The sequence below is a fragment of the Podarcis cretensis genome (genome assembly GCF_951804945.1).
Source record: "Podarcis cretensis genome assembly, chromosome: 8".
In the NCBI taxonomy this organism is placed as follows: domain Eukaryota; kingdom Metazoa; phylum Chordata; class Lepidosauria; order Squamata; family Lacertidae; genus Podarcis; species Podarcis cretensis.
This window is the reverse complement of record NC_137177.1, coordinates 84,438,295-84,461,492: the sequence shown is the minus strand read 5'-3', so window position 1 is coordinate 84,461,492 and position 23,198 is coordinate 84,438,295. Positions and strand designations below refer to the sequence as shown.

The window sequence follows — 23,198 nt, the reverse complement described above, 5'->3', positions numbered from 1 at the left end:
TTCTCCCAAGGCGTGGCAGAAACCATCAAAAGTTGTAGGGAGGAAGGATAAAACACCATAGATAGATGGGGAAACATCATGGGGGGAAACTTGTCATGTGCAGGAAAGAATAAGGATTACAGAGTTCCTCACTGGAAACTTTATAAATTACCTGACATAACAACATGAACGAAACCACAATATTGTAGCTGTCATATAAGGGATTATTATATCTGAATGGAATACAATGGAAATTATTAAGATTTTGGAATGCAGAAAAAAATGTAGAAGAATGAAGCCATCAGATCTAACAGCAACTCTTCACAGCGTTTTGCAACAAAAGCCCCTGCGTTTTGCACCCCCAGTTTCATGAGATCTCTGACAGTGGTGGTAGTTTTGGGGATCATTCTGAGTTTGCATGATTTTGCCTTTAAGTGCAACCCCTGGAAGCATAAGGCATACATAAGTTGCAGTCTTACTGTACAGTTACAAGGGCTGATGCTGGAGGAATAAGTTGTCTTTCTATCTATCGACCCCCCCACTGGTTCAGGTAACCAACAACAAGTGTTGTTGTGATACTCTCAACACACACACACACACACACACACACACACACACCAGTGCTTTTCAAATTCAAAAATCGAAAGAGGAGCCCATTGGGTCTAACCTTAGTGACTGTTAACGATTGATGGCCAGTGGCCATGAGAGATTAATTTTAGCTTTTGATTTGTGCAGAGTTCGTGAGAACTGTAGAATTCCCTCGAGAGAGAAAGAGAGCTAAAGAGGGAGAGATCAATATTGGAGAGCTGTGGTTTGGCATAAAAGTGGCGAAACAGGAGCTATGGCAGCTTGCTTAGAAATATTCCGGATGTTGGTGACAGATGCAATTTTCCAAATGACAGGAATAAGAGTTTCCATTGGCTTCATGGCTTATAGCGCTGTTAAAGAACTTGGACAAATAAATTGGAAGGGGGTCGGTTTTTTCTTCATTATATTTATTTATTTTCTATACTAAAATTAACATTGCTTAAAATATAAATATAAATTAAATCCCCCATTAACTATGATGAGAATGATGATGATGATTATGATGATGATAATAATAATTTTATTGTTTATACCCCACCCATCTGGCCGGGTTTCCCCAGCCACTCTGAGCGGCTTCCAGCAAATATATATATATATATATATATCAGACATAAAAAACAGGGCAGCCTTCAGATGTTTTCTAAAAGTTGTGTAATTCTTTATCTCCCTGACATCTGGTGGGAGGGCGTTCCACAGGGCAGGCACCAACACCGAGAAGGTCCTCTGCCTGGTTCCCTGTAACTTAGCTTCTCGCAGCAAGGGAACTGCCAGAAGGCCCTCCGTGCTGGACCTCAGTGTCAGGGCTGAACGATGGAGGTGGAGATGCTCCTTCAGGTATACTGGGCTGAGGCCATTGAGGGCTTTAAAGGTCAGCACCAACACTTTGAATTGTGCTTTTAGGACTACTATTATAAGGTATCGGCGGCCACTCCCGGCGGCTGCATTCTGGATTAGTTGTAGTTTCCGAGTCACCTTCAAAGGTAGCCTTTGAACAGTATTTCAGGAGTGCCTGTTGCAGCCCAGAAATCAGTAGAAACCACAAAATATTGTGTGTGTTTTTAAAAAACCAAATAGTGTCATTTGTGAGTTTTGACCATCACACCAAAAAAATGAGTGAAGTCATGCCACAGACTCATTTTTCCGTTGTCTTAAATCAAAACAGCACCCAGAACCCAAGCTTTTCTGCAGTGACTCTCTGCTTGTGGAATGATCTCCTCAGGAAGACTCCTCTGACACCTTCATTACAAATCTTTAGGCAACAGGGAAAAACATTACTCTTCTCCCAGGCCTTTAATTAAACAATTAATTAAACTGGGGGGGGGGGTATTGTATTTGGGTTTTTTTTACCATGTTTTGTATTCTTGTGTTTTTATATTGTAAACCACCCTGTGATCCTCAAATGAAGGGCAGTATAGAAATTCAATAAAGAAGAATAAAAAAAAATTAACAAATACCTTCACCCCACTTCCATACCCAGTTTGGTGATGATATATTGAGAGTTGGCCAAACCTATGCCAAAGGACGGGTGAAGTCAAGCCAAACTCACGTTTTGGTCCGCCATCTTGATTCAAAATGGCACCCAAATATTGACAAAGTCCATTGCCTCCAGCTTGGGAATGCTTGTGCCAAGTCTGACGATGATATCGCTATTCTGCCTTGGTCAGGCGCTATCTGGCATCCTGGTGTTCTGGGCACCACAATCTAAGAAGGATGTTGGCAAGCTGGCGAGTGTGCAGAGGTGAGCAACCAAGATGATCAAGGGTCTGGAAACCAAGCCTTATGAGGAATGGCTGAAGGAGCTGGGCATGTTTAGCCTGGCAAAGAGGAGACTGCGAGGAGATATGATAGCCATCTTCAAATATCTGAAAAGCTGTCACACAGAAGTTGAAGCAAAGTTGTTTTCTGCTTCTCAGGAGGGGAGAACCCAAACAAATGTAATCAAAGGGCAAGAAAGGAGATTTCAACTGAAGATTAGGAAGAACATTCTGAGTGTCGGAGCTGTGCAACTCTACAATTCCATGCTTTCAGTGGCGACTGAACCTATGCCCCCAAATGGATGAAGCCATGCCAAAGAAATGTTTCAAGCTATCAACTTGTTTCAAAATGACTCCTGGCGTCCACCTTGGGAAGCTTTGTGCTAAGTTTGGCAATGATAACTTGAGAGGCGGCCAAACCTAAAGAGAACAGGTGGACAAAACGCTTTCCAAAAATTTATAGTAGATAATACTAATTTTTCTTTCACATCATTCTTTTTCTTCTTCTCTCTCCTATGCCTGGAGCTGCCCAGGATTTTTTAGAAACTAAAAAAATATTGTGTTTTTAAGTGGATAGTGTAATTTGTGAGTTCCACCACACCAAAAATGGAGTAAAGTCATGTCAAAGCCACATTTCGGTCTGCCATCTTGAGTCAAAATAACGCCTGGTATCCAAACATCAACACAGATCCTCATCCTCAACTCTGGGACCATCATGCTGACTCTGCTGATGTCCCAAGAGGTGGTTGAAACCTTGTGGGCAGTTAACGCCAAAAGGATGTTTTGGATCACCATCTTGATTCAAAATGGTGTCTGTTGTCCAAACAGTCACAAAGCCGGCCATCTCACCTCAGGAAATCTTGTGCTAAGTTTGGTGACAATATCTCAAGAGGTGGCGAAACCTATGTCAAAAAACGGATGAAATCACCTCAAACTCCACCATGTTTTGGTCCACCATTTTGATTCAAAATGTCAGCCAATGTCCAAACAGCAACAGAGATTACTGCCCTCCTCATCAACCCTCATACTAAGTTTGGGGAAGATATCTCAAGATATACGCAGAGAAACTGCATTCCAAAATCTATGTTGTTGTTGTTGATGATGATGATGATGATGATGATGTTTAGTCGTTTAGTCGTGTCCGACTCTTTGTGACCCCATGGACCAGAGCACGCCAGGCACTCCTGTCTTCCACTGCCTCCCACAGTTTCGTCAAACTCATGCTGGTAGCTTCGAGAACACTGTCCAACCATCTCGTCCTCTGTCGTCCCCTTCTCCTTGCGCCCTCCATCTTTCCCAACATCAGGGTCTTTTCCAGGGAGTCTTCTCTTCTCATGAGGTGGCCAAAGTATTGGAGCCTCAGCTTCAGGATCTGTCCTTCTAGTGAGCACTCAGGGCTGATTTCCTTCAGAATGGAGAGGTTTGATCTTTTTGCAGTCCATGGGACTCTCAAGAGTCTCCTCCAGCACCATAATTCAAAAGCATCAATTCTTCAGCGATCAGCCTTCTTTATGGTCCAGCTCTCACTTCCATACTTCACTACTGGGAAAACCATAGCTTTTACTATATGGACCTTTGTTGGCAAGGTGATGTCTCAGCTTTTTAAGATGCTGTCTAGGTTTGTCATTGCTTTTCTCCCAAGAAGCAGGCGTCTTTTAATTTCGCGGCTGCTGTCACCATCTACAGTGATCATGGAGCCACTGCGTTATTCCCGTGGTTTTCCAGGCTAAGGGGGCTGCAAACATCGTTTCCTTTCCTGGATCCCAATAACATGGAAATGGACACTAAGCACTAATTGTATTCCATTAGTTTTCCTGAAGTGAATTTCGTTTCATGTGAATGGACATCTTCTCCTTTCTTCTTCTTCTTTCGCGATTCCTCGTAGTGGAGTAAGATTGTCTTCCATAAACACGGTGATAACAGTGAGTGCGTAAGTGATTGTGGAGGCCAATTTTGGATCCACACATCCTTCCACAGTGGGGACATAGGTTTCCGGGCAGGAGTTGATCACGGTGAGGGTTGGCCAAGCATGGCTTCCTCTTAGCATTGTTTCTCCTTTGTGTCCTGAGTTGAAGTGTCTTCAAAGCTCATGACACCTTTGGTAAAGGCTGTTCTCCAACTGGAGCGCTCGTGGGAGGCACTCCTGTCTTCCACTGCCTCCCGTAGTTTGGTCAAACTCATGCTGGTAGCTTCGAGAACACTGTCCAACCATCTCGTCCTCTGTCGTCCCGTTCGCCTTGTGCCCTCCATCTTTCCCAACATCAGGGTCTTTTCCAGGGAGTCTTCTCTTCTCATGAGGTGGCCAAAGTATTGAAGCCTCAGCTTCAGGATCTGTCCTTCCAGTGAGCACTCAGGGCTGATGTCCTTCAGAATGGATAGGTTTGATCTTCTTGCAGTCCATGGGACTCAAGAGTCTCCTCCAGCACCATAATTCAAAAGCATCAATTCTTGGCGATCAGCCTTCTTTATGGTCCAGCTCTCACTTCCATACATCACTACTGGGAAAACCATAGCTTTAACTATACTGACATTGGTCGGCAAGGTGATGTCTCTACTTTTTAAGATGCTCCAAAATCTATAGCAGAATCAAAATCAAAATCAAAATGACTCAGTGAATCAGATCCATATTCCATTTTCTTTAATTCATCTAACCCTTCTTCAGTTGATCCTATTTCCCCTTTTAAAAGACCAAACCATTTTATATGGCGTTGGAACTGTTCTACCAGATTCCTGGCTATTTAAAAAATCAACAGATGCCAGAGTGCCAAAAACTGTCCGACTTTCTTTGATCTCTCATTTGAAGAAAGCTATTTGCCAAACATTACAGAACCAATATTCTAGATTCGAGAGCTTTAATTATTATTATTTTTTTGAATGGGGTCAATTTTCAACATATAAGTACATTTTCAAAGACCAGAAAAATGGTAATTGAAAAGCTCTCTTATCAGTGGATCAATAAATCCTAGGTAATTTAAAAAACAAAACAAAACCAGAAATTAACCTACGAAGCAATCCTTTGGTGTCTGCTTACATCCCAGTAACCCATAGGATTTTTCACATCTCCCTCTAGAGATGTGCAGTGACCCAAATATTCACCTTGTAGCTGCATTTGTAGCATCTGAATGAAACCTAATCTATTTTGTGGAAGCGAAGGCACAGAAAAAACTCAATGTGGAGGCCAAATGGCCGAAATATTGGGAAATTTTGGAACAAAATGGAGACAGAATAAAATTGCAGAGCTTTGAAAAATTGAAAAATAAAGTGCGAGATTGGTTTCATTATTACCAAATAATGGAGGCATACAACTCGGACAAAAAAGTTGGCTTCCAGGTGGAAAAATCAAAATTGGAAACAGAATTGTTTGATCCAAAAACTAAGCATTTGTCAAGAATGTATAACTTGTTGCTGAGATGGAACACTCAGGATGAAATGGTGAAATCAGTTATGATTAAATGGGCACAAGATGTTGGACATAACATAATGATGGCTGACTGGGAACAGTTATGGACCACAGGTATGAAATTTACCGCATGTAATGCCCTAAGAGAAAACCTAATGAAAATGATTTACAGGTGGTACATGACACCAGTCAAGCTTGCAAAAATTTACCATTTGCCCAATAATAAATGTTGGAAATGTAACGAGACTGAAGGTACATTCTTTCACCTTTGGTGGACATGCCCAAATATTAAGACATTCTGGGAGATGATTTATAATGAAATGAAAAAGGTATTTAAATATACCTTCTTGAAGAAACCAGAGGCCTTTCTCCTGGGCATGGTCGGCCAACTGGTGCCAAAGAAGGATAGAACATTTTTTATGTACGCAACAACAGCAGCAAGAATACTCATTGCAAAATATTGGAAGACACAAGATCTACCCACCCAGGAAGAATGGCAGATGAAGTTGATGGACTACATGGAATTGGCGGAAATGACTGGCAGAATCCGAGACCAGGGAGAAGAGTCGGTGGAAGAAGACTGGAAAAAGTTTAAAGACTATTTACGGAAATACTGCAAAATTAATGAATGTTAGAAAAATGTTGGAATGAAGTTATATGGCTTTAGTAGAAATAACATTAAGGACATTAGTAGAATAGTAGAAATAACATTAAGGAATTAAGGACAAATAGATTAATAGAGTATTAAAGGGAAAATAAGGTTAGAATGTGTTAAGATAATTATAGGATAAAAAATAGAGGAAGATGGAAAGGAATTGCTGAAAGAATTAATAGAAGTGGAATACAAAAAGGGAGGTGTGAGGAGGTCACGGAAATAAGGGAATGAAAGATAAGATATTGAAACTATTTGATGTGTTTTAAATTGTGTTTGTTTTGTTTTGTTAGTTTAATGCTAGTGTTTTGTTAGTGTAATGTATAGTTGTTGTTTTTTTGTTTTTGTTTTTGTATTGTATTGTATTGTATTGTATTGTATTGTATTGTGTTGTGTTGTATTGTGTTGTATTGTATGGTTTTTATTCTTTGTAGTGTGTAAACTGCTGGAAAAGGTAATAAATATTATTTTTTTGGGGGGGGAAAGAAACCTAATCTATTTTGGATCCGCTCTGTCATTCCAGTTCGAGTCGTCATTTGGGTTAAATCTGCAAAGAGGACTGTTCAAATATTATTTCAGGAAGCCTTGATAGAGTTTGATTGGTTAACTCATGAAGCAGTGGCTTGGTTTGTAGCTCCTAAGAAGGCAGTCCAGATGTTTTGGACCACAACTCCCATCAGTCAGGGAGGATGGGAGTTGTAGTTCAGCAACATCTGGAAGACAGCACATTGACCACCCCTGCCCAACACTGGCACTTGGGCACCATAGTCCTGCTTGGGTTGGAAGAAACAGGGAGTGCCAAGAGGTATCCTGAAACACAGGGCTAAAGGTTGCCCACCCATGGCCCACAAGTGGGTGGGTAGGGAACTCTGTCAGGGAGGAAATGGTTGGCTTTGTCACATGGTCTCCCGGTTGGTTTCAAATATATTTTTTATATGTTGTGGTGGTGGGTGTGGGGCCCAATGCTTGACCACATAACACCGGTCTTGAAAGACCTACATTGGCTCCCAGTACGTTTCTGAGCACAATTCAAAGTGTTGGTGCTGACCTTTAAAGCCCTAAACGGCCTCAGTCCAGTATATCCGAAGGAGCGACTCCACCCCCATCATTCTACCCGGACACTGAGGTCCAGCGCCGAGGGCCTTCTGGCGGTTCCCTCATTGTGAGAAGCAAAGTTATAGGGAACCAGGCAGAGGGCCTTCTCGGTAGTGGCGCCTGCCCTGTGGAACGCCCTCCCACCAGATGTCAAAGAGAACAACAACTACCAGACTTTTAGAAGGCATCTGAAGGCAGCCCTGTTTAGAGAAGCTTTTTAATGTTTGATGCATTACTGAATTTTGTTGAAAGTCGCCCAGAGTGGCTGGGGAAGCCCAGCCAGATGGGCGGGGTATAAAGAATAAATTATTATTATTATTATTATTATTATTATTATTATTATTATTATTATTAAGAAACACAACTTTGAAGTCCCCCAAGAGCCTTGCTGGATCAGGCCCATGGCTTTTCTCCAGCCAGAACTCAGTTCCAGTACCTCTGAAGTGGGCATCATTGCCATTACAGTGGTACCTCAGGTTAAATACTTAATTCGTTCCGGAGGTCTGTTCTTAACCTGAAACTGTTCTTAACCTGAAGCACCACTTTAGCTAATGGGGCCTCCCGCTGCTGTCGCGCTTGCTGCTGCACGATTTCTGTTCTCATCCTGAAGCAAAGTTCTTAACCTAAGGTATTATTTCTGGGTTAGCGGAGTCTGTAACCTGAAGCGTATGTAACCGGAGGTACCACTGTATAAGAGAACAAAGGAGGCGTTCATGGTGAGTTCCAGCACCTCTTTTCCTAGAAATGATGATCTGGGCTGATCTAGATGATCAGTCTCAGAAATCCTAGAAATCCTGTTCAAACGCTCAATCTCAAAGGACGCTTGCCAGCACAGTTTGGGAATCTTGCAGGATCATCTGTGCCTTTGACCTTGGGAGCTCAGCCATTAAATGCTTCCTTCCTTCCACTTTTCTCTTCTCTCCCGGTTAGATGGCAGCGCCATATTCCGCGGATGCTTCCGCCGGCCGGATAACATCTCCTTGGCTTTGCCGGTGAGCAGGGTCATGAGAAACATGTCTGTGGACCGGTGCGTTGACTTCTGCACAGGAAAGGTAAGCTAGCCAAGAGATGAAGGATGCTATGTCCCAATCTCCTAAGCTTGGGTCACAAGCCCTCTGGTGTGACCAAGGATTGGAACCCAAGGGGCATGATCTTGAAGATAGAAGGAGGAGACTGTCAATGATTGGCTGCATACAAAGGAGGGAGCCATCAGCTTAGGAACCCCCAAGGGGAGAAGTCTCAGAGGCAGGATTTAGGTTCAACTCAAAATAGTCCTTGGGGGTCTTTTGAGCTTTATTAACAATCAAATCGTTTCTCAGTAAAGCATCATTCATCCACCATCTAAGAGAACCCTGTAGAGGCAATTTTAATTCTGTCAACACTGCATTATGATCAGAACAACTTCTTGGGCAAATCTCAGATTTAGTCACTCTTGGGGTCAAGTCTTTAGTTAACCCTATAGTCCAGGTGACTGCACGATAAATTTGTATCTGCAAAAAATGTAAAATCTTTCTCCATTGGATTCCTCAATCTCCATATGTCTATCAGGTCAAAATTGTCCACCCTCTCGAAAAACGTCTTTGGTAGCCTCCCGTCATTAGTAAGTTTTTGCCTTTGGGTTCTATCCATCATTGTTGAGACTACGCCGTTCAAATCCCCCATCAAGACAATTTTGTAATCCAAATAGTCCATAAGAGTGGCCTGCAGATTTTTTAAAAATTCTGACTTGCCTTCATTGGGTGCATAGATTCCAAGCACCAAAAGCTTTTCACCTTGTACTGTCAATTCCACTGCAGCATATCTTCCAACATCATCCTTGAAGATCATTTTCGGACTGAATTTCTCTTTAACATAAATCACAAGGGGAGAAGAAATAATAGAAACTGTGAGAGTGATCAGGAGACAGCAAATCCTATTGAACCCAGTAGGATTTAGCTCTGAGTAAAATGCTTAGGTCGGCGGTTCGAATCCCTGCGGCGGGGTGCGCTCCCGCTGCTCGGTCCCAGCGCCTGCCAACCTAGCAGTTCGAAAGCACCTCTGGGTGCAAGTAGATAAATAGGGACCGCTTACCAGCGGGAAGGTAAACGGCGTTTCCGTGTGCGGCTCTGGCTCGCCAGAGCAGCGATGTCACGCTGGCCACGTGACCCGGAAGTGTCTCCGGACAGCGCTGGCCCCTGGCCTCTTAAGTGAGATGGGCGCACAACACCAGAGTCTGTCAAGACTGGCCCATACGGGCAGGGGTACCTTTACCTTTACCTTTTTTAAAATGCTTAGGATTGCCATGTAAGGCTACCCAGTCTTGACCCAGTTACGTGGGAGCAAGCACCATTGAATACAGTGGGACTTCCTTCTGAGTAGACAGTGTAAGTCTCCATTTACAACAAAGGAATCAACACTCCCTGCGTTTCCTGAGAAACAGCTGGCTGTGGAAGCATGGCAGTTGAAAATATAAAGTGGATTGGTGACCTTTTCCTTCAAAATTATAGGAAGACCATCACAGTTTCCTTCATTCTGGTGCAGGTATTCTCTCACACACACCCCGAGTAGAAACAGGACTCTGTTTTTGTACCTACACACGCCGCTTTTGATTGTTCTCCAAGAAAACTGGGAAAAGGAAAACCGAGGCAGCTTTTGTAATTCCAGGACTATCCCTGGCAAATTGGGAGATGTTGTAAACAAAAATCTGCCCTTTTCCCTTATGGGGTATCCAAGAGCCCATATAGAGTCCTTAAGTGGGTTCCCTATTGGTAGGAAAGAATAACAGAGGCCAACCAGAGAATATTGAGAAGCAAAGCAGCTAGTAAGCTTGATCTTTATTGATCTGTTGCAACAGGGAGTTCCCCTCACCCGCAGGAGAGAGGAGGGACCCAGAAAAATGGTGCGCAAGGCCTTATAAAGACTTTTGAAATTGCCACCCTGTCGATCAAGACCACCCCCAGAAACATCATACATACATCACAGAAGGGGTGTAACCTAAGACCACCCCCCAGAGACATCATACCTACATCACAGAAAAGGTGGTCTTAAAACAGAAATTTGAATGTTGTTTTTCTCCTGTCGTTGTTTATCTCCTGTCTGGCAGGTTACTTGATTGGATACCCTGGGGAGCCTGGCCAGTCTTTTGTAGTGATAAATACTTAGTTCCTGAGCCAGGTCACAGGCTCACACCCTATTCATATCTTAAATGTGCCCTTAAGACAGGATTTGTGAGGAAAGAGACAATGGGGAGGTTTCCCACTTTGACCTTGCAGAGAAAACATTTACTCAGTTTAGGAATCGAAATGGCTCCAGGTTGGTCTTCCTGTGCTGATCTATGTATGTGCTGCTATGAACATTACCATATATCTAAGACCTCAAAATTCCTATCACAGAGACTTGGAGAATATGAGCTTCAGGGCCAAATGGGGATTCGAACCCTGGTCTTCCACACCCCACCATGGACCATCTCTGCTTTCTTACGGCACACAGTTTGGGCCTTGCCCCTGCTGTTGTCAGCCAGCTCTCTGAGACGGCAGCACAAACTCATTGTGGCGTGCCCTTTGATTAACCCAGTCTTGCTGCCTTCCTGGGTATTAAATTGCCTGTCAGGCCTCACCACGGCCTTCATAACTCTGCGCTTTAAAGCTCAAATGAGGGCACGGATGTCGTACTCCATGGGCTTTTAAGTGGCCTTCGTCCAGGTGACAAACTCGCGCATTATCCAACTGCCACTGGGCCGTGATTTTGAAAGAGGTGCCATAAGCCTGGCCGTATAACTCTTGACTGTAGTAAATAACTCTCTGACGGCAACAGCAATTTCCACACCACTGCTTTGGGAAGGGAGAGATGAGGATATCCCCAACTCAGCTGCGCAGAAGTGGGGAAAGATATTTGGTTTGCATTTGCAATGATGCAAAGCTGCCTGGTCCACATTTCTGAGCAAAAACGCATCGACTCAACTACACCTTCAAAATTTGCACATCCGCAAATGTTTGCAACGCGTTACCCAGCCAACGAATGCATGCAAAGAAGGAAGATGGGGTACACAAAAAGCGTACGTTTGTGAAAATTACCTCCAAAAATGCATTACTTATAGGGGATGGCTTTCAACAATGCATCTGATAGGGGGAATTGTGTGCAAAAAATTTTTGCACATATCTGGAGGGAATGTGCAGGGAAGCAACCCTGTGAAATATACATATAATTTATTTTTTCCATAAAATTTATATACCTCTTGATTGTTAAAAAAAACCCAAGTGGCTTACAAAAGGAAGAAAACTATCAAATAATCAGTACAGTTAAAAGCCACTATTTCTAAGAAGATAATTAAAACGAATGATAATCTAAAAACACATCAAAACACCTATAAGCATTCTGCATATCCATGTAAGCTTGTCTAAACCAAAATGTTTTTATCAGGCGCTGAAAAGAGTAGTTGCTGATCTCTAAACAGGGGTGTTATATGGTCTCACTCTTGTCAGAAACTGTAGCCTCAGTTCAACTGCAGGGGAAGCCCCACATGGAATGCATTGGTAGGGATGTCTTAGAGCAGCAGATGGAAAGTACCCCTAAATTATTCAGTTCAGTTTCACAGCTTAGTGGAGATTCGAACCCAGGACAGCCACAGCTGAGCCCAACACGATGAGGGCCTCCAGATATTGCTGTGGCCTTCCTTTTTTCATGTTTTATTTTTAATTTTCAATAACTTAGCAATTTAACATCCAAATTACTTATTTATTCATCACTTCTAGACCAGGGTTCAGCAACCTAAGGCCCATGGGCCGAAAGCGGCCCGCAGAGGTCATTTGACTGGCCCACGAGCCGCACCCAAACCAAGCCGCCCACTCGCCCGCTGCGCTAAATTGGAGCAGCGCAGGGACTCACTTCTGCAGGGCCAAATATCACATTTGCACAGACGCCGAAAACCCAGGCGTGCGCGCTCACGTGCGCACACAATCCAGCCCATTGAGGGATCTTCACAGGACCGATGTGGCCCAGGCAAGATAAACTATGCTCTCCCCTGTTCTAGACTTCACACACACACACACACACACACACACACACACACACACCGGTTTCCAATTTCTCCCCCTTTTTACCTTACACATCTTTAGTTTTCCATTCAGTTACAAATCCATTGATAACCCTAATCCACATTACTTCATAGATGCTATGTCAATCCTGCTAATGCTTTTAAGTTTTCAAAGTGGACCTTAACAAAATAAAAAAATTCCTTCCAGTAGCACCTTAGAGACCAACTAAGTTTGTTATTGGTATGAGCTTTTGTGTGCATGCACACTATCTGCCAACCTAGCAGTTCGAAAGCATGTCAAAGTGCAAGTAGATAAATAGGTACCACTCTGGCGGGAAGGTAAACGGCGTTTCCGTGCGCTGCTCTGGTTCACCAGAAGTGGCTTAGTCATGCTGGCCACATGACCCGGAAGCTGTATGCCAGCTCCCTCGGCCAATAAAGTGAGATGAGCACTGCAACCCAGGTCATGACTGGACCTAATGGTCAGGGGTCCCTTTACCTTTTTAAGGTGCTACTGGAAGGAATTTTATTCTTTTGTTTCAACTACGGCAGACTAACACGGCTACCTACCTGTAAGTAGACCTTAAGATATTCTATAAATTCAGTCCAGTCTTGTATAAACCTTTTTTTCATCTTCGTCCTGGATTTCACGGTAGTCTTTGCCATTTCGGCATAGTCAATCGCCTTAGTTATTCATTCCTCCATCATTAGTACTTCCTCTCCTTTTCTGTGGCCTTCCAGAGGGACTACAACTTCCATCGTCCTGCACCACTGGACATTCTGGGGGTTGGACTAGATAACCCCCCCCGGACCCTTCCAGCTCTACAGTTCTATGATTCTAACTGCACTCCTCCTCAAAGGCATTGCACAAAATTATTCTCCCGTTGCTTCCACCAGGAATACCCACTTGCGGTGCTGGCTGCCACCTCCTGCCACTGCGGCTTCCCTACGACCCTCTTCACATTGCACGAGAGGGAAGATGAGCAGCTCTGCTCCCAAAAATGCAGCGGCGAGGAATTTGAGAGCTGCGGCACCTCCAAGTATTTCATCGTTTATCAGACTCAAGTTCAAGGTAAGGTAAGGTAAAGGGACCCCTGATCATTAGGTCCAGTCATGGCCGACTCATCTTGCTTTATTGGCCGAGGGAGCCGGTGTACAGCTTCCGGGTCATGTGGCCAGCATGACTAAGCCGCTTCTGGCGAACCAGAACAGCACATGGAAACGCCGTTTACCTTCCCACCGGAGTGGTACCTATTTATCTACTTGCACTTTGACGTGCTTTCGAACTGCTAGGTTGGCAGGAGCAGGGACCGAGCAAGGGGAGCTCACCCCGTCGCGGGGATTTGAACCGCCGACCTTCTGATCGGCAAGTCCTAGGCTCTGTGGTTTAACCCCCAGCGCCACCTGTGTCCCCTTAAGTTCAAGGTAGAGGGCTGCTTTGTATGGAAGTGATTTGCAGGAAGAAGGTCCCTTTCTCAACCCATCTGGCATCTGCGTAGGACTGGGGAAAATCCCCACCCCACCGCCGTCTGAATCCTTAGAGAGTCAATTGTCTGTTTAAAACAAAAAACAAAAAAACCTCACCCTTTTATTTCTTTTAATTACCAAAGATATAAATTTCGCTTTGGAAGGAAACAGTAATTAGTTCCGGCTTCCATCAGATGGATAGCTGCTTTGGTTAGATGCAGGAAACCGCTGTTTGACTTTTGCAAGAAGCGGTTGCCCGCTTCCTTTCTCCATTTCCCTCTCGTTCCCTTCTTCTTCTTCATACTCTATTAACTCAGTTCCCTCTCCGGATTTGTTCATGCATTGCATTTCTATGTCTTCCATTCAGACCAATCTCCTTTTGGCTCTGTTGAAATGGATGTAAGACATTCACAATGAGTACTGCGGATTTCAGGGGGAACAAAGTTCCAATAACTTAGGCAGCAAATCCTATGCATACTGTTACTTGCACCCCTGTATGTATGTATGTATGTATGTATGTATGTATGTATACCCCGCCCATCTGGCTGGGATTCCCCAGCCACTCTGGGCAGCTCCCAACAGAATATTAAAAACACGATAAAACATCCAACATTAAAAACATCCCTAAACAGGGCTGCCTTCAGATGTCTTCTAAAAGTCAGTTAGTTGCTTATTTCCTTGACATCTGATGGGAGGGCGTTCCACAGGGCGGGCGCCACTACTGAAAAGGCCCTCTCCCTGGTTCCTTGTAACCTCACTTCTCGCAGTGAGGGAACCACCAGAAGGCCCTCGGAGCTGGACCTCAGTGTCTGGGCTGAATGATGGGAGTTGAGACGCTTCTTCAGGTATGCTGGGCCGAGGCTTTTTTGGGCTTTAAAGGTCAGTACCAACACTTTGAATTGTGCTCGGAAACATACTAGGATCCAATGTAAATCTTTCAGGACCGATGTTATATGGTCTCGGCGGCCACTCCCAGTCACCAGTCTAGCTGCCACATTCTGGATTAATTGTAGTTTCCTGGTCATTTTCAAAGGTAGCTCCATGTAGAGAACATCGCAGTAGTCTCTCCATCGGCCTTCATTCCAAGTAAACCAACCCACTGGTAGGTGCAAGAACCCCTCGTGTCTCTTGCCACTCAGAGATTGGGGTGCATGCAACAATACGTTTTTAATTTTATTGTGAAATCACTTTATAGGAAGTGGTTTCTGAATGAAAAAATAATAAAGAAACTAGCAGAGAAAGGCAGAGCCTTTTCAGTGTTGTCCCCTCACTTTTAGGATTCCCTCTCCAGGGAGATGTCCAAGGCCTCCTCTTGATTTACTTGGTGTTTTGTGCACTTATTCACTCCCAGTGACTGCAGGATCCCTCCATTCCTAGCTAACGCCTTCGTTTTGATCTGCTCACAGATAACCGCTGTATGGACCGGAGATTTTTAACGGCTCGGGCCAAGCAGTTTGTTGCCCTTGCAAGCTTTCCTGGGGCAGGCAATACCTGGGCAAGGCACCTCATTGAACTGGCAACAGGTTTCTACACTGGCAGCTACTACTTCGACGGCTCTCTTTATAACAAAGGTGAGAGGGGAGTGATTGTTTTCTTTTGGAATTTATCAGTGTTTTTAATATAAAAAGAATCAGAAAGGGGGTGGGGGCTGAAACCCTTTCCTGTAGTGAATCCACATCTGCACCATCCATTCAAAACATTATGGTAATACTTTAAACAGTCATGGCTTCCCCCAAAGAATGCTGGGAGTTGTAGTTTGTGGTACCGAGAGTTGTTAGGAGGCCCCTGTTTTCCTCCCAGAGCTGCAATTCCCAGAGTGGCTTAACTATCAGTCTCTCTTCCCAGATGACTCTGGGAATTGTAGTTCCCAGATGACTCTGGGAAATAAGGGTTTCCTAAGAAATCTTTTGAATTATGGTGCTGGAGGAGACTCTTGAGAGTCCCATGGACTGCAAGAAGATCAAACCTCTCCATTCTTCAGGAAATCAGCCCTGAGTGCTCACTGGAAGGACAGATCCTGAAGCTGAGGCTCCAATACTTTGGCCACCTCATGAGAAGAGAAGACTCCCTGGAAAAGACCCTGATGTTGGGAAAGATGGAGGGCACAAGGAGAAGGGGACGACAGAGGACGAGATGGTTGGACAGTGTTCTCGAAGCTACGAAACATGAGTTTGTCCAAACTGCGGGAGGCAGTGGAAGACAGAAGTGCCTGGCGTGCTCTGGTCCATGGGGTCACGAAGAGTCGGACATGACTAAACGACTAAACAACAACAAGAACAAAGAAATCTCAGCACCCTTAACAGGCCACAGCTCCCAGGATTCTTTGTGGGAAGCCATGACTATCTATGGTCTCTTGAACACTCTTGAACAGCTCTTATTGTCAACAAGTTCTTCCTGCTGTTTAGGCAGAATTTCCTTTCTTGTCAGTTGAAGCCACTGGTTTGGGTCCTACCCTCCAGAGCAGAAGAAAACAAGCTTGCTCCTTCTCCCAGGGCTGAGAGCCACTGTGAAACAGGCTGACTTCAGACCCTTTTATGTGAATTGTGATCGGTTGCCTGGAAACTAACTGTGATACTCCCTTGGAAGTTCTGCATCGTCAGAGCTTTAAAATATCCACGGTATACAAAGGCAGATCAGTCAACAAGAGGAGTCTTCCTGGGGAACCAGGCGGAGAATCCTCAACGCCAACTCAGAATACCAAAGAAAAGCCCCATTACATCAATCAATCTCTGATAATCTCCCAGAGAGTCAAGGAATGTGCAGAGACTCGGCTTATTGACACAGTCAGGGCCAGCTACATGCAGCTTGTCTGTGACCATAAAAACAGCTCGGAAGAGCAGGGAGCAGGATTAACGGCCTTAAACAGAGACGCGCAAATTGAGAAGTAAGAATATCTCCGGAAGCGTGTCTATTAGGTTTAATAGGAATGGAAATCAAAATGGGAGACCAAAATCTGTTCGTGTACGCTACGGCCGTCGCAAGAACCCTCCTGGCCCAAAGATGGAAAACACAAGACATACCAACCATCCAGGAGTGGCAGGTGAAATTGACAGAATACGCAGAACTTGACAAATTGTCAGGGAGGATCCGGGACCAGGAAGACCAAAGATACCAAAATAATTTTTTTCCCCAAATTTTTTTTATTAGTTTTTACAATATCAATGACAAACAAAAACATAAAACAAACAAGACATAACAAACATAAATCATAACCTTATTGAAAATAACAGTTATTTACTTTGTAAAACGACTTCCTCGTTTCCCCTTAGTTGAATTTCATTGCATATCCTTATAACGGTTTTCCAAATCCCAACTTTAATACCCTTTAAATTAAACATTAACATCTTTAAATCTTCTCCTTCTTGTATTAAACATATTATTTTATCAATTAACATAAATACAATCCTAAGCCCATTAAGTATCTGGACGCTATTTCCAGTTATTTTAGCTTAACAAATTTAGCTAAATAATCATTAAATTTCTTCTATTCTCCGTGGTGTTCCTCCTCCTTCTGGTCGCGGACTCTTCGGGTTAGATCAGCTAGCTCCATAAAATCCATCATCTTCATCTGCCATTCTTCTACTGTTGGTAATTCTTGAGTTTTCCGCTTTCTAGCTAACAAAATACGAGCCGCAGTTAAAGATACCAAAATAATTGGAGTAAATTTATTGAATATTTAAAGGAGAATTGTAAAGAGGTCAAGACACTAGCAGGATTGACATAATACCTTCAATGTATAATAGTACTATTGTGAGAATGATGTGCGCGATAGAAAGGGGTTAAATATACCAATTGCAGGGAGGGAGGGGAGTCACGACTCGGCAGAGTCAAAGGGAATGTATGGCATTAATATGGTTTGTTGGAAAAGAATATGTAAGGAAAACAATAAAAATTTACTTGGAAAAAAGGAGAAGTAATAATATCTTCAGATCCTGGTGTGAAAGAGGCCAAATATTTTGGGGAGTGGGGAGCAGTCAGTTTAACCTCTCACCCCCCCCCCCCGGTATGTTTCTGTCAGAACTGCATTTAAAATGTCTAGGGTGGGGGATGGGGAGAAGCAACATCAATTTCCCAGTCAGATTTATAATACTTCTAATGCACATAATGTTGGAGGGAGAGGTTTGGAAGAGAGATCCCTGCTCTCCAGTAGCAGAGTTAAGCACAATGGTGATCACTCCAAACATTTTAAAACTTGGTTAGGTTTGCAGCTGCCCTCATCCACCTTAAAACAAACATTCCGCATCAAAATACTTAGGCTAGAATAAATCACAGGTGCTTAGCATCTGTGTTTCCAGACGTGTTACTTGGTTTCCAGAAGTTCCAGCATACAAGTCTCCATATATTGGCAGTAAAATGAAAATGAAGAAGAAGAAAAAAAGGTTCAAAATGACTTAAAAAGAAAAGTACTTGGTTTCCTTACAAAAGGTTCATGCAGTTTTTGGGTTAGCAAAGATCCAGGCTGTAAAATCTTCCTTTTATATACCATTTGACGGTTAAAAAGAACAAAGCCTCAAAGTGGTTTACAAAAAAGGTCAAGCAATAAAATTATCAGGAAAATAATTAATTTTTAAAACATACAAATAATAATCAGAACCAGTGATAACCCAAAACCCGATTAAAACACACACCAGCTTTTTACATATCTGGGTAGGCCTATTTGAACAAAAATGTTTTACGCAGATTCATAGTTCTCCCCCTCTCTATTTTATCCTCATAACAACCTGAGAGGTAGGTTAGCTGAACAGACCAAACTTACTCAGTGAGCTTCAAAGCTGTATTGGGTGTTCCATGACATCATAGCAGCAGCACCAATGGCTGGAGAGCGTCACGGGAGAGAAGGGTCAGGTGACAGCTTTCGGCTTCAGTTGTGAGTGGAGAGAGAGAGAGAGAGAGAGAGAGAGAGATATGAGTTGGGTTTTCTTAAGATTCCTCCAGCTCAGTCATAATCCTATGACAAAGCTGGTCATTTCACCCCAAGTCTGAGAAGACTCCCTGGCAGAGCAGTACAGTAAATCTCTCTTACACACAGGTACCGTACTCTGCTTGTTTGGGCAAGAAAGAAATCTATTACAAACGGGGCTTTCTCCAGAGCAAATACTGCAGCTCAAAGCTTTTTGGAATAATGCAGCACATTTCTCTGTCATGTGTATGCTTTGGGTTGGATCATCATGTTTCTCCTTGCCCTCGCTGATTCAGAGGCCATCTATCTTTCCGTTCCTATGGGAAATTATTTACGGAGTTAATATTTCATGGGCAACAGGCTCATCCTTTACTTCTCCCCCTAAGGCGGTTTAAGGGACAGGGACAAGGCAGCCCACGTGAATGAAAGGTTGGCAGAGGAAATTCCTCACTGTAACAGGGAAGGTTACCATTCTATTCTGTCTCAGGCAGACCACACCTAGAGCCCGGTTTCCAGTTCTGGCCACCCCAGTTTAAGGAGGACCAGCTGGAATGTGTACAGAGGAGGGCAACCAAGATGGTGAAGCATCTGGAAACCAAGCCATATGAGGAATGGTCGAGGGAGTGGGAGATGTTTAGCCTGGAAAAGAGGAGACTGCGAGAAGATATGAGAGCCATCTTCAAATATCTGAAGGGCAGACACATAGAAGACAGAACAAGCTTGTTTTCTCCTGCCCCAGGGGGTGGGACATGAAACAATGGATTCAAATGATAAGAAAAGAGATTTCAACTAAACATCAGGAAGAACATCTGTTTGACAGCAGAACAGATGGTGGACTCTCATTTCTTGGAGATTTTGAAGTTGGATGGCTATTTCCCAGGGATTTTTTAGTTGTGATTGCTGCATTACAGGAAATTGAACCTTGGGGTACAATCCAACTCAATGATAATAATAATAATAATAATAATAATAATAATAATAATAATAATAGCCTGCCCATCTGGCTGGGTTTCCATAGCCACTCTGGGCATCTTACAAATAAAATAAAATAAAACCATAGACATTAAAAATTTCCTGATACATGGTTGCCTTCAGATGTCATCTAAAAGCGAGATAGTTGTTTATTTCCTTGACATCTGGCGGGAAGTAATAGTGCCACTGTATTCTGCTCTGGTCAGACCTCACCTGGAGTACTGTGTCCAGTTCTGGGCACCACAGTTCAAGAAGGGCACTGACAAACTGGAACGTGTCCAGAGGAGGGCAACCAAAATGGTCAAAGGCCTGGAAACGATGCCTTATGAGGAACGGCTAAGGGAGCTGGGCATGTTTAGCCTGGAGAAGAGGAGGTTAAGGGGTGATATGATAGCCATGTTCAAATATATAAAGGGATGTCACATAGAGGAGGGAGAAAGGTTGTTTTCTGCTGCTCCAGAGAAGTGGACACGGAGCAACGGATCCAAACTACAAGAAAGAAGATTCCACCTAAACATTATGAAGAACTTCCTGACAGTAAGAGCTGTTTGACAGTGGAATTTGCTGCCAAGGAGTGTGGTGGAGTCTCCTTCTTTGGAGGTCTTTAAGCAGAGGCTTGACAACCATATGTCAGGAGTGCTCTGATGGTGTTTCCTGCTTGGCAGGGGGTTGGACTCGATGGCCCTTGTGGTCTCTTCCAACTCTATGATTCTATGATTCTATGATTCTATGATTCTATGAGGGCGTTCCATAGGGCGTGTGCCTCTACCAAGAAGGCCCTCTGCCCGGTTCTCTGCAACCTCACTTCTCGCAGTGAGGGAACCACCAGAAGGCCCTCGGAGCTGGACCTCAGTGTCCGGGATGGATGATGGGGGTGGAGACGTTCCTTCAGGTATACTGGGCCAAGGCCATTTTGGGCTTTAAAGGTCAGCACCGACACTTTGAATTGAGCTTGGAAACGTACTGGGAGCCAATAATCCTATGTGTCTATGACATGTACCTGCAAAGTCAGAGGCTATGCTCTGTCATGATGGCTATGCTCCGCCTCCACAGTCAGAGACTGTCCAGTGGCTGAAAACCACAGGAGAAGAGTGGGCTTTTCTGCTTGGGTCTCGCTTGCTGTTTTCCCCACAGGCATCTGGATGGCCAGTGTGGTGTAGTGGTTAAGAGCGGTGGACTCGTAATCTGGTGAACCGGGTTCGCATCCCCGCTCCTCCACATGCAGCTGCTCTGCACACATGCAGACTTCTCTGAAGTCTCTCTGCCTTACTCACCTCACAGAGTGTTTGTTGTGGGGGAGGAAGGGAAAGGAGAATGTTAGCCACTTTGAGACTCCTTAGGGTAGTGATAAAGCGGGATATCAAATCCAAACTCTTCTTCTTCTTCACTCTGAGAATTGGATGTTGACCTAGATGGACCACTGGCCTGATCCAGCACAGCTCTTCTTATGTTCTTATTTGTTAACCATCAGTATTGCATTACATGCCCCATGCAGCTCACTGCCAGCTGGTATTATAAAACCCAAGAGTTACTTATTCCTGGTGGTAATAAAAGTCATCGTCATGCTACGCGATAGCAGTAATGATGATTCGTAATGAAGCACTGAAATTAATACCTGGCATATATGCAACCCAATCCTATGTATGCCCACTCAGAAGTCAGTCCTATTATGTCCCTTAATTTGGGCTGATTGCATAGTTTGCAGCCTATGTGACGACGACCACAACAAAGATTTACAGTTATTTATTTAGAATTAGAATGTATAGCTATTATATTCGTGTATGAGCACTACAGTTACATCACTTGATATGAGATTAAACCTATGGAACTCATTGCCACATGATAATTGTGGTGGCCAATCATTATGACTGTTTGCTTCTGCTGGCCAGATATCAGAGATGGTAGCTTGCGGTTGTTTATTCTAAGCCAGTCTCCACTTACCTCGCTGGGTCAAAGCATATCCGAGCAATGAGCAAAGGAGCTGCCACGAAACTCTTTTGTGCATGTTCTAATTGGAAGAAGCAAATTACATGTATGTAATTAATATCTTGTATCTCCTGCCATCTGATCTCTCCCCGTTGGCTAGAAATAGTAGCTAGCATGGGTTAGTGTCCCAATCTGTCCTCCCTCCCAACATCGCTGAGCTTTGTCAGTCGTTGACTGTGTTGACTGAGAGCCAAACAGATGGTTTCCAGATGAAATTGTGCTGACAGATGCCCACTGTCTGCCACAAAGGAAACTGGTTACTGGGCCAACTGATGGAGGGATTGCAAAGGGTGTTCTGTCCACCCCTCACTTGAGGGGATGCTCACCCAGGGCTTTGTTCGCCTTAAATGTCACTTGTAAAGAAGCTGGACCCTCGAAAGGAAGCAGGTCAATGCAGGAGTCAGGATGCAGAACATTCCAGGTGTCCAGAGGTGGAGCCTTCAGGACCATGGAAAGCTCCAGAGAAGCAGAGGTGTTGCCCCAGCAAAGGGAAGGACCAAGCCTTATGAGGAATGACAGAAGGAGTTGGGGGTGTTTAGCCTGGAAAAGAGCAGCCTGAGAGGTGACATGATAGCTATCTTCGTAGCCATATCTGAAAGGCTGTCCCAGGGAAGATGGAACAAGTTTGTTTTCGGCTGCTCCAGAAGGTGGGACCCAAACCAGTGGGTTCAAATGACCAGAAATGAGTTGACAACTAAAATGTTAGGAAGAACTTTGTAAGAGTTGTTTGACAGTGGAACAAACTACTTCAGAGGGGGGTGGACTCTTTTTCACCAGAGCTTTCAAAGCAGAGTTTGGATGGCCACCTGTTAGCGATTCTTCGGTTGTGATTCCTGCACTGCGGGGGGTTGGACTAGATGGTCCTTGGGATCCCTTCCCGGTGGAGTATAAGGTCAGGTTCAAGGTGCTGGTCTTGACCTTTAAAGCCCTTTGTGGCTTTGGCCCCTCGTATTTACGGGACCGCTTCTCCTGGTATGCGAGGCAAAGGACCTTAAGGTCCATGAATAACCATAGTTTAGAGGTCCTGGGCCCTAAGGAAGTCAGACTATCCTCCAGCAGGGCCAGGGCCTTTTCAGTGATGGCTCCGACCTGGTGGAATGCTCTGTCCCACAAGACTAGGGCCCTCCAGGATTTAACCTCCTTCTGTCGGGCCTGTGTTGTTGTTGTTTAGCCGTTTAGTCGTGTCCAACTCTTCATGACCCCATGGACCAAAGCACGCCAAAGCACATCGGGCCTGTAAGACAGAGCTATTCCTCCTGGCCTTTAATTTGAATTCAGCCTGATCTTTTATTTCCCTTCTCTTCCCTCTCCCTCCCCTTTTATGAAGATTACCCACTCTGAGACCCCACAGCTAATTCTCCAGTGGCCGCCTCGCTGGCCCAAGTAGGACCAAT

At 44.2% G+C, this 23,198-nt stretch overlaps 1 protein-coding gene across 1 annotated transcript in view; it reads left to right on the top strand.

The window, feature by feature from the left end:
- The window catches only part of WSCD2 (WSC domain containing 2), a 91,974-nt gene that overhangs the window by 61,847 nt on the left and 6,929 nt on the right, over window positions 1-23,198 (top strand). The window contains exons 5-7 of the mRNA XM_079987028.1: window positions 8,399-8,520; window positions 13,377-13,551; window positions 15,353-15,517. Of these exons, the coding sequence (XP_079843154.1) occupies window positions 8,399-8,520; window positions 13,377-13,551; window positions 15,353-15,517 (462 nt within the window). The remainder of the gene's footprint in view (window positions 1-8,398; window positions 8,521-13,376; window positions 13,552-15,352; window positions 15,518-23,198) is intronic.